The following is a 17364-nucleotide window of genomic DNA, read 5'->3' on the forward strand; positions in this document are numbered from 1 at the left end:
CTAACTGTAGCTACAACTAAATAATGATCTGATATATCAGTTGCCCCTCTATAAACATGTACATCCTGGAGCCTACCCATCAACCTTTTATCCACCAATACATAATCTAACAAACTACTTTCATTACGTGCTACATCATACCTTGTATATTTATTTATCCTCTTTTTCATAAAATATGTATTACTTTTTACCAAATTTCTTTCTACACATAGCTCAATTAAAGGCTCCCCATTTACATTTACCCCTGGCACCCCAAATTTACCTACTACTCCCTCCATAACATTTTTACCCACTTTAGCATTGAAATCCCCAACCACCATTACTCTCACACTTGATTCAAAACTCCCCACGCATTCACTCAACATTACCCAGAATCTCTCTCTCTCCTCTACACTTCTCTCTTCTCCAGGTGCATATACGCTTACTATAACCCACTTTTCACATCCAATCTTTATTTTACTCCACATAATCCTTGAATTTATGCATTTGTAGTCCCTCTTTTCCTGCCATAGCTTATCCTTCAACATTATTGCTACTCCTTCTTTAGCTCTAACTCTATTTGAAACCCCTGACCTAATCCCATTTATTCCTCTCCATTGAAACTCTCCCACCCCCTTCAGCTTTGTTTCACTTAAAGCCAGGACATCCAGTTTCTTCTCATTCATAACATCCACAATCATCTCTTTCTTATCATTTGCACAACATCCACGCACATTCAGACTTCCCACTTTGACAATTTTCTTCTTCTTATTCTTTTTAGTAATCTTTACAGGAAAAGGGGTTACTAGCCCATTGTTCCCGGCATTTTAGTTGACTTTTACAACACGCATGGCTTACGGAGGAAAGATTCTTATTCCACTTCCCCATGGATATAAAAGGAAAAGTAATAAGACCAAGAACTATTAAGATAAAATCAAAGAAAACTCAGATGAGTGTGTATAAATAAACATGTACATGTATGTGTAGTGTGACCTAAGTGTAAGTAGAAGTAGCAAGACGTACCTGTAATCTTGCATATTTAATATATATATATATATATATATATATATATATATATATATATATATATATATATCTATATATATATATATATATATATATATATATATATATTTATATATATATATATATATATATATATATATATACAGTGGACCCCCGCATAAGGATCACCTCCGAATGCGACCAATTATGTAAGTGTATTTATGTAAGTGCGTTTGTACGTGTATGTTTGGAGGTCTGCAATGGACAAATCTACTTCACAATATTCCTTATGGGAACAAATTCGGTCAGTACTGGCACGTGAACATACTTCTGGAGTGAAAAAATATCGTTAACCGGGTGTCCACTGTATATATATATATATATATATTTATTTTATTTTTATTTTATTATCACACTGGCCGATTCCCACCAAGGCAGGGTGGCCCGAAAAAGAAAAACTTTCACCATCATTCACTCCATCACTGTCTTGCCAGAAGGGTGCTTTACACTACAGTTTTTAAACTGCAACATTAACACCCCTCCTTCAGAGTGCAGGCACTGTACTTCCCATCTCCAGGACTCAAGTCCGGCCTGCCGGTTTCCCTGAATCCCTTCATAAATGTTACTTTGCTCACACTCCAACAGCACGTCAAGTATTAAAAACCATTTGTCTCCATTCACTCCTATCAAACACGCTCACGCATGCCTGCTGGAAGTCCAAGCCCCTCGCACACAAAACCTCCTTTACCCCCTCCCTCCAACCCTTCCTAGGCCGACCCCTACCCCGCCTTCCTTCCACTACAGACTGATACACTCTTGAAGTTATTCTGTTTCGCTCCATTCTCTCTACATGTCCGAACCACCTCAGCAACCCTTCCTCAGCCCTCTGGACAACAGTTTTGGTAATCCCGCACCTCCTCCTAACTTCCAAACTACGAATTCTCTGCATTATATTCACACCACACATTGCCCTCAGACATGACATCTCCACTGCCTCCAGCCTTCTCCTCGCTGCAACATTCATCACCCATGCTTCACACCCATATAAGAGCGTTGGTAAAACTATACTCTCATACATTCCCCTCTTTGCCTCCAAGGACAAAGTTCTCTGTCTCCACAGACTCCTAAGTGCACCACTCACTCTTTTTCCCTCATCAATTCTATGATTCACCTCATCTTTCATAGACCCATCCGCTGACACGTCCACTCCCAAATATCTGAATACGTTCACCTCCTCCATACTCTCTCCCTCCAATCTGATATTCAATCTTTCATCACCTAATCTTTTTGTTATCCTCGTAACCTTACTCTTTCCTCGTATTCACTATTAATTTTCTTCTTTTGCATACCCTACCAAATTCATCCACCAACCTCTGCAACTTCTCTTCAGAATCTCCCAAGAGCACAGTGTCATCAGCAAAGAGCAACTGTGACAACTCCCACTTTATATGTGATTCTTTATCTTTTAACTCCACGCCTCTTGCCAAGACCCTCGCATTTACTTGTCTTACAACCCCATCTATAAATATATTAAACAACCACGGTGACATCACACATCCTTGTCTAAGGCCTACTTTTACTGGGAAATAATTTCCCTCTTTCCTACATACTCTAACTTGAGCCTCACTATCCTCGTAAAAACTCTTCACTGCTTTCAGTAACCTACCTCCTACACCATACACCTGCAACATCTGCCACATTGCCCCCCTATCCACCCTGTCATATGCCTTTTCCAAATCCATAAATGTCACAAAGACCTCTTTAGCCTTATCTAAATACTGTTCACTTATATGTTTCACTGTAAACACCTGGTCCACACACCCCCTACCTTTCCTAAAGCCTCCTTGTTCATCTGCTATCCTATTCTCCGTCTTACTCTTAATTCTTTCTTGTTCCATAAAGGTGGTATGTTGCTCTAGTAAAATGAAGATATCACCACCAGCAAATGCAGTGCAAACAATCCACATGAGCACAGCTACACTCAACACCATCTGTAGGCTTCCCAGTAAATTTGTCTGGTGGGCACAGGAATTCCAAGTTCCTGCTTGTAATTTTGTCCGGACTAAAGGTGCCGGACCATCTGCTGCTAGAAAATCAGTTGTGTACCTGTAATTCAAGTGTTGCTACAATCTGGCTATCAAGAATCAAACAGTTTATCATCACCAACCTGCATTTCCTCCTCTTCTTCAGGCAAAGCATATCTTCGTCGTTTACCTCCACCTTCTTGAAGTCTTTGAATGTTGCGCAGACTTTCCTCGTGTATACGCTGAGATCTCTCTGAAAAAGAAATAAGAAAGAAGAAATATCACTAATAAGCTTTGTGTTTAATCTAAGTACTGAACATTCTAAATTTAAACTCGCAATCACACTTAGAGAATACATAATTGTGTATACAGTAAACCCTCTCATAAGAACCAGTTCCTGTGAAAAACAGAGCTATACAAAGTGAAGAACATGTAGGAAAATAAGGCTATGTTCCTCACACCTCAAAATTTACCAAACACCTTTTTTTTTTAAATTTTACTAGGTAACAATTATTGTATAATATCTTACTGTATATTAAGTTGTCATGGCTTATTGACTTGGAAGTGCATGGAGAGGGTTGATGTGGCCCTAGTGGGCTGAGATGGATGGTTCTGCCTCTTGTGCTCATATGGCTTGCAGAATTGTCACTAGTTGATGGTTGTAATGGAGTACTCATATAATGCATCTCTGATCTGTTTTACCCTGCAGTACTTTATAGGGCTGATTATTAAGCATCATCATCTTCTCCAGACCCCACTTCAAAGCAATCCTTTTGGATGTTTCAGGGTTCTTTTCAGTGAAAATATCTGCAAATTTATAAATAACATGAAGTGTTTACCTAACTGCTGCAGTGTTAACAGTGCCTCTCCTGGTTACCTTTCCTCACCTACCTACCTACCTACCACTCTCTCTCTTTCCTGGAAGATGAACTCCTCAAGCAATTCTTCTGCATTCACTTCTTTGTCATCCTCTTCTAACAGTTTATTAACATCTTCTTCATGAATAACTTCTAAGTCCTCATGTCTCACAGTTTTTGCCAGAGAGAGAATTTCCTGAACCTGACTCCTTACTGAGGGAGACCAGAAACCTTACTGACCACACAAGACCATAAGTCACCCCAGCCAGCATTTATGGCTCATTAAGGCACTTCATTGCATGACACACTTATGTGCATAAGTGTATCTACTGTGTTAAATTAATGTCAGAACTCTGGTATGGCAGTCTCAGAGATGTTATCCATTTCTACGATGAGTTTTTCCATTAGCTGCCTTGTGTATGTAGTAGCACTTATGCTAGTAAGTTTCATTAATGCAGTGGCTGTATCAAAGATGTAGTATAGGATGGTAAAATCCTGACCTTCACATTGGGGTCTACATACTGCAAGATTGGAAGAAGGCAATGGGATTTATCAAGAATAAGGAGAACCTTGAATGCAAGGTTCTTTCTTGCAAGCTACTATACATCTTCACTGCAATAATAAAATAATTCTTGAACCATTGAACAAACAAGAATCTCAATCATCCACATTTGTTAGATCAATAAGGAACAGGTAAAAAGGTTATGGCTTGATCTTTTAAAACATGGGAATTCTCTGCACAGTAAATTAGCACAGGTTTGCACTTGAAATCATTTGCTGTATTTGAGAAGAATGCTGAAGTGATTCTTACCTGCCTTGAAGCCACATACAAATTTTTCTTGCTTGTATATAAGTTGGTAGAATTACCAACAATATGTAAAGTAAAAGAACACAAGTGCAACTAATGTGACATTTTATTGTGGCAACATTTCGCTCTCCAAGAGCTTTGTCAAGCCATTACAGCTTGACAAAGCTCCTGAAGAGCGAAACGTTGCTAGAATAAAATGTCACAGTAGTTGGACTTGTGTCCTTTTATTTTTCTTGCTTGCTAATACAAGTTTTTGATGGCATATACTTCCAATATAGCCCTGTCTTGTCAATATTAAACACCTAGTCAGATTGTAGCTATGTGATCAACTGATGCACTCTTGCCACTAAACTTTGTGTTATGAAGGGAGATGAACTCACCAGCAATCAAGTCTCCCGGCTGACAGGTTTCCACGTTGTTCGAAGCTGCCCACTCCTGGGCTCCGGGACCTGCCAAAAAACTGAAAAGAAAAATATAAACAAGTAATGATCACACTTCCTTGTACACTTTTTTCTTAAGCAAAATAATTAAACAAATTAACAATGATACAAAATGAATTTCTTGAAAATAAGCTAAAATACCCAATTGTTATTATACTGATAAGCACTAAACCCATAGGGATATACAGCATCTGAGAAATAGAAGGTAATTTGTTTGACATAATTGAAGGGTAGCTCCAATTCCTTGGAGCAAAAGTCATTTCACAACATCAAGGCATTCCCCCCCTCCTCCTCAGAAGAGTTCGAGTACTGCAATCAAGGTAAACATTTAAAAAATCTAATATCCAATACACATTTCCATTACACACACACAGTCAAACCCTTATATTCACGGGGGTTTTCATTTACTGCATCCTGGCATATCCAATTGTTTTACCAATTCCATTATTCACTGGAGTTTTCATGATGCCCATTCATGGGAGATTAGCATACGACCCTAAATTGAAACTAGCAATATTATTTAATTCAAAATATACTAAATGGCTTCTCCAAGCTAAAATAATGAAAGATTAAATGACTTCTCCATGCTATAATAGACATACTAAATGGCTTCTCCATGCTATAATAACAGATATACTGAATGACTTCTCCATGCTACAACAAATATATTAAATGGTTTCTCCATGCTATATAACAAATATACTAAATGGCTTCTCCATGCTATAATAGCAGATATACTAAATGGCTTCTCCATTCTTTAATAACAGAAATATACTAAATGGCTTCTTCATGCTATACAACATATACTAAATGGCTTCTCCATTCTTTAATAACAGAAATATAGTAAATGGCTTCTCCATGTTATAAAACATATACTAAATGGCTTCTCCATTCTATAATAACAGAAATATACTAATGGCTTCTCCATGTTATACAAGATAAATGGCCTCTCCATGCTATAACTACACAAAATGAGCCAAAAAATGAACAAAATTTATCAAGGGAACAATTTAGTACTGTACAGTATTGTTTAGTGGACCACTAGGAACATAACCTATACTGACTATACATAATGAAGGGAGGTGGTACTGTACCATCTGCTGAGATGATGCTGACTATACATGATGAAGGCAGATGGTACTGTACCACCTGCTGAGATGATGCTGACTATACATGATGAAGGTAGGTGGTACTGTACCACCTGCTGAGATGATGCTGACTATACATAATGAAGACAGGTGGTATACAGTACCACCTGCTGAGATGATGCTGACTATACATGATGAAGGCAGGTGGTACTGTACCACCTGCTGAGATGATGCTGACTATACATAATGAAGACAGGTGGTATGCAGTACCACCTGCTGAGATGATGCTGACTATACATAATGAAGACAGGTGGTATACAGTACCACCTGCTGAGATGATGCTGGCTATACATAATGAAGACAGGTGGTATACAGTACCACCTGCTGAGATGATGCTGACTATACATAATGAAGACAGGTGGTATACAGTACCACCTGCTGAGATGATGCTGACTATACATAATGAAGACAGGTGGTATACAGTACCACCTGCTGAGATGATGCTGACTATACATAATGAAGACAGGTGGTATACAGTACCACCTGCTGAGATGATGCTGACTATACATAATGAAGACAGGTGGTATACAGTACCACCTGCTGAGATGATGCTGACTATACATAATGAAGTCAGGTGGTATACAGTACCACCTGCTGAGATGATGCTGACTATACATAATGAAGACAGGTGGTATACAGTACCACCTGCTGAGATGATGCTGACTATACATAATGAAGTCAGGTGGTATACAGTACCACCTGCTGAGATGATGCTGACTATACATAATGAAGTCAGGTGGTATACAGTACCACCTGCTGAGATGATGCTGACTATACATAATGAAGACAGGTGGTATACAGTACCACCTGCTGAGATGATGCTGACTATACATAATGAACACTGGTGGTATACAGTACCACCTGCTGAGATGATGCTGACTATACATAATGAACACTGGTGGTATACAGTACCACCTGCTGAGATGATGCTGACTATACATAATGAACACTGGTGGTATACAGTACCACCTGCTGAGATGATGCTGACTATACATAATGAACACAGGTGGTACGGAACCACCTGCTGAGAAGACAGCTCAAGATATTATTTTTAATTACTCTTTTCTACAGTGTTTGTCAAATTCATTTTTTTGCACATGTTCATGTTATACATGTGAGGTTCATTTATATTGATTTAATACAAACTGTATAACAAATATAGATTTAAAAAAAATATGGGTAAAGATTTATATTTTTCTCAATTTTATTTTGGAATAATTTTTTTACCTTAATGGCCACCTCCCACCACGGGGAGGGTGACCCAAAGAAAACATTCACCATCATTCATTTAATTAACATCTTTTGAGAAGTGTGCTCACATCACAATTCGGATTCCCTTCTGACTCTAGCATCCCCATGCCATTGGAGTGCAGACATTGCCCTTACCACCTCCAGGATTTAATTCCAGCTAACCAGTTCTTATGAATCCCTCAGAAAAGTTACCTTTCTCACACTCCAACAGCAATGTCCATTAACAACTACTTGGCTCCATTCATTCCTATCTAACACACACACACAAGTGTGCTGGATGCTCAAGCCCCTAAAACTCAAAGCCTCTTTTACCTCCTCACTTCAACCATTCCTGGGACGACCCCCAGATTTATACACCCTCCATATCAACCTTTTCCTCTCTACTGTGTCTACATGCCCAACCCACCCTAACAGTGCTACCTCAGCCCTCTGAATTATACCCTTGGTCACCTCTCGTTTGTTTTTAATTTCTACGCTCTGACATTCATACCACACATTGTTCATCATCAAGATATCACTGCATCTAGCCTCTTTCTCACTGCAGCATTCAATACACATACATGCTTTCCACCTATACAAAAGTGTTGGTACCACTTTACTCGGGTACATTCCCTTTTTTACCTTTATAAACTTTTTTCTTACCACAAATGCCTCAACACACTATCTACCTTTTTCCCTTCATATATTCTATGATTCTACATTCACTCTTAATTTCCTTCTTTTGCATACCCTTCCAAATTTCTCCAATGAGCTTTTGGAACTTTTCTTCATAATCCCCCAAAAGAACTGTCATCAGCAAAGATGACAGTTTATATCACATCCAGCATATTTAAAACCCACACCCATCCTCAACACCAGCATTCCCCTTTTTTTACACCCTTATCTATAAATAAGTTAAGCAACCATGGTGATATCACACATCCCTATTGAAGTCCTACTTTCACTGGAAAATAGTCTCTCTCCTTCCTACATACCTTAATCAGAGCTTCACTCTCTCTATAAAAACTCATAACAGCTTTTAGTAAGCTACCTCCTATTTCAAACAGTTGCAACACCTGCCACATGGCTTCCCTATCCACCCTATTACTTGAGAATGCCTCACTTGATCGGCTTCAAATTTTCATCACTGGTGTAATGTATCTTGGGCAAGATTCCTGCAACTATTTTGTAGGCATGGGTGCCCTATGCACAATATTACATAGGCCATTCTCAAGTTCGATTTGTGTGATAACTAGAGAAAGGTTCCTCTGACCAGCTTTAAAATTTCAACACTAATGTATCCTACTTACAAGAAGGTTGGTACACTATATTTAATGGAGTGTGCAGATGCCATTTTGCTTTGATGTTGGTGAGGGGCTCTCGATCCAAGGAACTGGACCATTGTCTGGATCACCTTTGAATACCTCTATTTCACAGGTACTATATGACCCCTATGAGTTTATCGATTTCCTCTGATTAAAAGTTTACAATTGTTAACAGCATCAATATCCAATAGCTGATGCACTATATGAAATGGATGAAATGTTTACTGGGTTAAAATTTTGCTGGATTTTGTGCAGTAACTGGAAAATACACATGGTTGACTTTAAACTTTTAGTGCTAGTGTATTTTCCTAAAGGGGAACAACCTCTTGATGCCAGTTTTATTATTCAAATTACTTTCTGTGGAATAAGTGGACAATATCTTCTCTGATTAAATGTAAGTCACAGTGTTTGACTTTCTTTAGTTATCTTAAGTTAAATCAATAAAATTTTTTGTGCCCTCAAGACCAGTGTTAAAAATTTGAATGTTATATACAGTAAGCTTAAATAAAAATGACTTTCCGTACTTGCTCTTAAAAACAAGTCAGTTTTACTTAAGAGAAATGTTCGATGTGATTTTGGCCTGTGTAAATCCCATTTGTTTTTTTGTGGGGAGAGAAAAAGAAATGGGAGAAACTGAAATACAGCTTTTTATGCAATAATTTCTGAGTGTCACTTTTGAGGAGCTTCAAGGCTTCCATGTTGATAACACCTGAGGAGCTTCAAGGCTTCCATGTTGATAACACCTGAGGAGCTTCAAGGCTTCCATGTTGATAACAACTGAGGAGCTTCAAGGCTTCCATGTTGGTAACACCTGAGGAGCTTCAAGGCTTCCATGTTGGTAACACCTGAGGAGCTTCAAAGCTTCCATGTTGGTAACACCTGAGGAGCTTCAAGGCTTCCATGTTGGTAACACCTGAGGAGCTTCAAGGCTTCCATGTTGGTAACACCTGAGGAGCTTCAAAGCTTCCATGTTGATAACCTGATAACACATGAGGAGCTTCAAGGCTTCCATGTTGATAATGTGGTAACACCCGAGGAGCTTCAAGGATTCCATGCTGATAACTTGATAACACATGAGGAGCTTCAAGGATTCCATGTTGATAATGTGGTAACACCTGAGGAGCTTCAAGGATTCCATGTTGATAACTTGATAACACATGAGGAGCTTCAAGGATTCCATGTTGATAATGTGGTAACACCTGAGGAGCTTCAAGGATTCCATGTTGATAACTTGATAACATCTGAGGAGCTTCAAGGATTCCATGTTGATAATGTGGTAACACCTGAGGAGCTTCAAGGATTCCATGTTGATAACTTGATAACACATGAGGAGCTTCAAGGATTCCATGTTGATAATGTGGTAACACCTGAGGAGCTTCAAGGATTCCATGCTGATAACTTGATAACACCAGAGGAGCTTCAAGGCTTCCATGTTGATAACTTGATACTGTAACACCTGAGGGGGTCTAGGACTTAATGTACTTTTATGTTTTAAGATATTGGTCTTTTTGGTTTTTGTGAAGGGACTGAATTAGATCTGGGCTGTGCATGTCCTAATTTACTATTTTTATTGAAGAAATTTAGATATTAGTTACCACATGATGACTTGTGAAGCCTCTTCAGATTTTCTTCAAATCTACAATGTTAATACTTAATTGCATTATCAACTTGTGCCACACACTGCATTATTTAAATTGCATGTATTGAGGCACAGAGGACCAAGGATGTGGAATATAGTCATACCTTCCTCAAATCAGACACTGACTAAAATACATCTAGTAATTATCATTATTATACTCATGGGTAAGGGCTAAGGTTCATGGAGTACTTAGCAAATGGGAGATAATCATATTTACTTCCCTGAATCAAGATCCCTTCACCTGAATTACGGTACAGTACATCCTCTCCTCCCCAAAGGAATAAGGAAAGAGAATGTTACTATGTGTCATTTGATTCTTTCACTCTCCAGATCCCCAAAATTAAAATTGCTCTCAGTGTCGCCTTTATTTATATATACAGCCTCTCCTCACTTCACGACGGAGTTCCGTTCCTAAGACCACAATGTTAAACGAATTCGTCGCTAAGTGAGGGGCATACTATAATGGTAGTGGGTTTGTGTCAACCATCTTTTATATTGTTTTAATGTCACCTTTGCACCATTCATAATATTTCTGGTATACGTATTTTTAAATGTTGTTATGGTAGTGTACGTGTACTGTATTTTGAAATAAACATAACAGAGGTAATCAGCTCTAATATAGTACATTACTTAGGTAAAAATACTGGTCAGAGAGCCTGTCATAAGTCCGAGGTGTCGGTAAACGAGTACGTTGCTAAGTGAGGAGAGGCTGTATATACATGTATATATTTTTTTTTATTAACACATCGGCTGTTTCCCATCAAGGCAGGGTGGCCCGAAAAAGAAAAACTTTCATCATCATTCACTCCATTACCGTCTTGTCAGAGGCATGCTTACACTACAGTTATAAAACTGCAACATTAAACATCCCTCCTTCAGAGTGCCGGCACTGTACTCCCCATCTCTAGGAATCAAGTCCGGCCTGCCGGTTTCCCTAAATCCCTCCATAAATGTTATGCTGCTTACACTCCAACAGCACGTCAAGTATTAAAAACCATTTGTCTCCACTCACTCCTATCAAACACGCTCATGCGTGCCCGCTGGAAGTCCAAGCCCCACGCACACAAAACCTCCTTTACCCCCCTCCCTCCAACCTTTCCTAGGCTGACCCCTACCCCACCTTCCCTCCACTACAGATTTATAGTCTTGAAGTCATTCTAGTATTTCGTTCCATCCTCTATACGTGTCCAAACCATTTCAATAACCCCTCCTCAGCCCTCTGGATAATAGTTTTGGTAATCCCACACCTCCTCCTAATCTCCAAACTATGGATTTTCTGCATTATATTCACACCACACACTGCCCTCAGACATGACATCTCCACTGCCTTCAGCCTTCTCCTTGGTGAAAATATATATATATATATATATATATATATATATATATTTATATATATATAATATATATATATATATAAATATATATATGTATATATAAATATATATATTTCTTCTTTCAACACACCGGCCGTATCCCACCGAGGCGGGGTGGCCCAAAAGGAAAAACGAAAGTTTCTCCTTTTACATTTAGTAATATATACAGGAGAAGAGGTTACTAGCCCCTTGCTCCCGGCATTTTAGTCGCCTCTTACAACACGCATGGCTTACGGAGGAAGAATTCTGTTCCACTTCCCCATGGAGATAAGAGGAAATAAACAAGAATAAGAACTAGAAAGAAAATAGAAGAAAACCCAGAGGGGTGTGTATATATGTGCTTGTACATGTATGTGTAGTGTGACCTAAGTGTAAGTAGAAGTAGCAAGACGTACCTGAAATCTTGCATGTTCATGAGACAGAAAAAAGGACACCAGCAATCCTACCATCATGTAAAACAATTACAGGCTTTCGTTTTACACTCACTTGGCAGGACGGTAGTACCTCCCTGGGCGGTTGCTGTCTACCAACCTACTACCTATATATATATATATATATATATATATATAGGTAGTAGGTTGGTAGACAGCAACCGCCCAGGGAGGTACTACCGTCCTGCCAAGTGAGTGTAAAACGAAAGCCTGTAATTGTTTTACATGATGGTAGGATTGCTGGTGTCCTTTTTTCTGTCTCATGAACATGCAAGATTTCAGGTACGTCTTGCTACTTCTACTTACACTTAGGTCACACTACACATACATGTACAAGCACATATATACACACCCCTCTGGGTTTTCTTCTATTTTCTTTCTAGTTCTTATTCTTGTTTATTTCCTCTTATCTCCATGGGGAAGTGGAACAGAATTCTTCCTCCGTAAGCCATGCGTGTTGTAAGAGGCGACTAAAATGCTGGGAGCAAGGGGCTAGTAACCTCTTCTCCTGTATATATTACTAAATGTAAAAGGAGAAACTTTCGTTTTTCCTTTCGGGCCACCCCGCCTCGGTGGGATATGGCCGGTGTGTTGAAAGAAGAAAGATATATATATACATGTATATATACATACATACATACATACATACAGGTTGGCCATCACTAATCCAGCATCACTGGGACCTGCAGTGCCGGATTAGTGAGTTTGCCGGATTACAGAGTGGTTAGGTTAGAATACACTTAATTAATCTATCAATTAGAGACTCTTTCTGCCACATCTTCAGTTTCATCACTGTTTTCTCCTCCACTGGCTTGCTGCTGTGGATTTACAACCATCTACACAATTTATGAGTCAGTATAATAATGAAATTTGAGTTAATATAATGAGATGAGTCAGAATAATGATGGAATTTGAAATTATGCTAGCCGAAATTAGTGCCAGATTACTGATGGAACCGGATAACTGATTGCCGGATTAGTGATGGCCGACCTGTAATATATATACATTATTTTTTTTTATTAACACTGGCCAATTCCCACCAAGGCAGGGTGGCCCGAAAAAGAAAAACTTTCACCATCATTCACTCCATCACTGTCTTGCCAGAAGGGTGTTTTACACTACAGTTTTTAAACTGCAACATTAACACCCCTCCTTCAGAGTGCAAGCACTGTACTTCCCATCTCCAGGACTCAAGTCTGGCCTGCCGGTTTCCCTGAATCCCTTCATAAATGTTACTTTGCTCACACTCCAACAGCACGTCAAGTATTAAAAACCATTTGTCTCCACTCACTCCTATCAAACACACTCACGCATGCCCGCAAAAAGTCCAAGCCCCTCTCACTCAAAACCTCCTTTACCCCCTCCCTCCAACCTTTCCTAGGCCGACCCCTACCCCGCCTTCCTTCCGCTACAGACTGATACACTCTTGAAGTCATTCTGTTTCGCTCCATTCTCTCTACATGTCCGAACCACCTCAACAACCCTTCCTCAGCCATCTGGACAACAGTTTTGGCAATCCCGCACCTCCTCCTAACTTCAAAACTACAAATTTTCTACATTATATTCACACCACACATTGCCCTCAGACATGACATCTCCACTGCCTCCAGCCTTCTCCTCGCTGCAACATTCATCACCCATGCTTCACACCCATATAAGAGCATTGGTAAAACTATACTCTCATACATTCCCCTCTTTGCCTCCAAGGACAAAGTTCTTTGTCTCCACAGACTCCTAAGTGCACTGTTCACCCTTTTCCCCTCATCAATTCTATGATTCACCTCATCTTTCATCGACCCATCCGCTGACAAGTCCACTCCCAAATATCTGAATACATTCACCTCCTCCATACTCTCTCCCTCCAATCTGATATCCAATCTTTCATCACCTAATCTTTTTGTTATCCTCATAACCTTACTCTTTCCTGTATTCACTTTTAATTTTCTACTTTTACACACCCTACCAAATTCATCCACCAACCTCTGCAACTTCTCTTCAGACTCTCCCAAGCGCACAGTGTCATCAGCAAAGAGCAACTGTGACAACTCCCACTTTATGTGTGATTATCTTTTAACTCCACGCCTCTTGCCAAGACCCTTGCATTTACTTCTCTTACAACCCCATCTATAAATATATTAACCCTTTGAGGGTCGACAGGCCCTCTCCGAAACTCGTTCTCAGGGTCGGCCAAATTTAAAAAAAAAATAATAATTTTCTCTTATGAAAATTTGAAATTTGATGGAAAACTTATGGAATTATGCTCTCGCGAAGTTAGCGGTCTCAGGGATGTTTACGCATCGGCAATTTTGCCCACTTTGAGCCCCATTTTTGGCCAATTCCACTGTACTAGTTGACAAAAAACATGAATATTTCGCTAGAACTCCATTTTTTCTATCGAATGGGTGCAAGAAACCACCCATTTATGAAATTCAACTATCCAGTACAGTGGTCAGAATTTAGCAATTTTGCTAATTTCATACAAATTTCAAAAGATGCCAATTTCCGAATAGGATCCAGAATAAACAAGAAAGACATTCCTGGCACTAAAATGACATTTCCTCTGGTCATTAGTCACGTCTCAAGGTCCCTCTTATATTCTTTTGCTTTCCACTTTGAATTTTTATTCTCACAAAAAATATAAGATTTACTGTTATGCAGACTACTGCATTAGTGTAAAAAATGGTATAAATATTATTGGCGCACTTGTGAAAGAATATTAGACTCGCCAGTTGATGTGTATTGGATCATTGGCATGATTTGTTTACTTTTGAAATTTGGTAAAAATCGAACATTTCTGCTACTTTGAGCTCAATTTCAAGGTATCTTTCATTGTAAAACCAGTCAAAATCATCTCAATTTCTGTAATATGTCTTCCATTCTATAAAATGAGACCAAGAAAACTAGAATATAACAATAAATACCATACGAAAATACAGTGCAAAGTCGCTGTTTTATTCCAAAAAAACGGTCAAAGTTTTTTTTTTCTCATTATGCACTGTGTGCTGCAGGATTTTTTTTAGACTGTGCACACTGACCACATAGACCCATTCTTTCATATGAAGGCCTACCAGCTTTCTCCCACTAGATTTGAGGGCGCTAGAATTTAGGCGTACTAGTACGTCAAAAACCCTGGGTCGTAAGCCATACTAGTACATCCGAAACCCTCAAAGGGTTAAACAACCACAGTGACATCACACTTCCTTGTCTAAGGCCTACTTTTACTGGGAAATAATCTCCCTCTTTCCTACATACTCTAACTTGAGCCTCACTATCCTCGTAAAAACTCTTCACTGCTTTCAGTAACCTACCTCCTATACCATACACCTGCAACATCTGCCACATTGCCTCCCTATCCACCCTGTCATACGCCTTTTCCAAATCCATAAATGCCACAAAAACCTTTTTAGCCTTATCTAAATACTGTTCACTTATATATATATATATATATATATATATATATATATATATATATATATATATATATATATATATATATATATATATATAATTGTTCAAATTTTGAGCTGTTCGTATCCGAAGGTACCTCTCTCTCTCTCTCTCTCTCTCTCTCTCACACACACACACACACTCTGTATGTGTGTGTGTGTGTTTTGTGTGTTTTGTGTGTTGTGTGTTTTGTGTGTTTTGTGTGTTGTGTGTTTTGTGTGTTGTGTGTGTGTTATGTGCTTTGTGTGTGTTGTGTGTGTGTGGCTGTGTGTGTGTGTGTGTGTGTGTGTGTGTGTGTGTGTGTGTGTGTGTGTGTGTGTGTGTGTGTGTGTGTGTGTGTGTGTGTGGCTGTGTGTGTGTGTGTGTGTGTGTGTGTGTGTGTGTGTGTGTGTGTGTGTGTGTGGCTATGTGTGTGTGTGTGTGTGTGTGTGTGTGGCTGTGTGTGTGGCTGTGTGTGTGTGTGTGTGTGTGTGTGTGTGTGTGTGTGGCTGTGTGTGTGTGTGTGTGTGTGTGTGTGTGTGTGTGTGTGTGTGTGTGTGTGTGTGTGTGTGTGTGTGTGTGTGTGTGCGTGTGTGTGTGTGTGGCTGTGTGTGTGTGTGGGGCCTGTGTGTGTGTTTGTGTGTGTGGGGCCTGTGTGTGTGTTTGTGTGTGTGGGGCCTGTGTGTGTGTTTGTGTGTGTGTGGCTATGTGTGTGTGGCTGTGTGTGTGTGTGTGTGTGTGTGTGTGTGTGTGTGTGTGTGTGTGTGTGTGTGTGTGTGTGTGTGTGTGTGTGTGTGTGTGTGTGTGTGTGTGTGTACTCACCTAGTTGTACTCACCTAGTTGAGTTTGCGGGGGTCGAGTCCGAGCTCCTGGCCCCGCCTCTTCACTGATCGCTACTAGGTCACTCTCCCTGAGCCGTGAGCTTTATCATACCTCTGCTTAAAGCTATGTATGGATCCTGCCTCCACTACATCACTTCCCAAACTATTCCACTTACTGACTACTCTGTGGCTGAAGAAATACTTCCTAACATCCCTGTGATTCATCTGTGTCTTCAGCTTCCAACTGTGTCCCCTTGTTACTGTGTCCAATCTCTGGAACATCCTGTCTTTGTCCACCTTGTCAATTCCTCTCAGTATTTTGTATGTCGTTATCATGTCCCCCCTCTCTCTCCTGTCCTCCAGTGTCGTCAGGTTGATTTCCCTTAACCTCTCCTCGTAGGACATACCTCTTAGCTCTGGGACTAGTCTTGTTGCAAACCTTTGCACTTTCTCTAGTTTCTTTACGTGCTTGGCTAGGTGTGGGTTCCAAACTGGTGCCGCATACTCCAATATGGGCCTAACGTACACGGTGTACAGGGTCCTGAATGATTCCTTATTAAGATGTCGGAATGCTGTTCTGAGGTTTGCTAGGCGCCCATATGCTGCAGCAGTTATTTGGTTGATGTGTGCTTCAGGAGATGTGTGTGTGTGTGTGTGTGTGTGTGTGTGTGTGTGTGTGTGTGTGTGTGTGTGTGTGTGTGTGTGCGCGTGTGTGCGCGTGTGTGTGGCTGTGTGTGTGTGTGGCTGTGTGTGTGGCTGTGTGTGTGTGTGTGTGTGTGTGTGTGTGTGTGTGTGTGTGTGTGTGTGTGTGTGTGTGTGTGTGTGTGTGTGTGTGTGTGTGTGTGTGTGTGTGGCTGT

At 39.9% G+C, this 17364-nt stretch overlaps 1 protein-coding gene across 1 annotated transcript in view; it reads right to left on the minus strand.

The window, feature by feature from the left end:
• The window catches only part of LOC128699753 (threonine aspartase 1), a 65304-nt gene that overhangs the window by 31143 nt on the left and 16797 nt on the right, over positions 1-17364 (minus strand). Inside the window, exons 2-3 of the mRNA XM_053792484.2 lie at positions 5054-5133; positions 3152-3261 (exon numbers count right to left, since the gene is read on the minus strand). Of these exons, the coding sequence (XP_053648459.2) occupies positions 3152-3261; positions 5054-5133 (190 nt within the window). The remainder of the gene's footprint in view (positions 1-3151; positions 3262-5053; positions 5134-17364) is intronic.

This window comes from Cherax quadricarinatus, chromosome 81, assembly GCF_038502225.1.
Source record: "Cherax quadricarinatus isolate ZL_2023a chromosome 81, ASM3850222v1, whole genome shotgun sequence".
NCBI classification, from domain to species: domain Eukaryota; kingdom Metazoa; phylum Arthropoda; class Malacostraca; order Decapoda; family Parastacidae; genus Cherax; species Cherax quadricarinatus.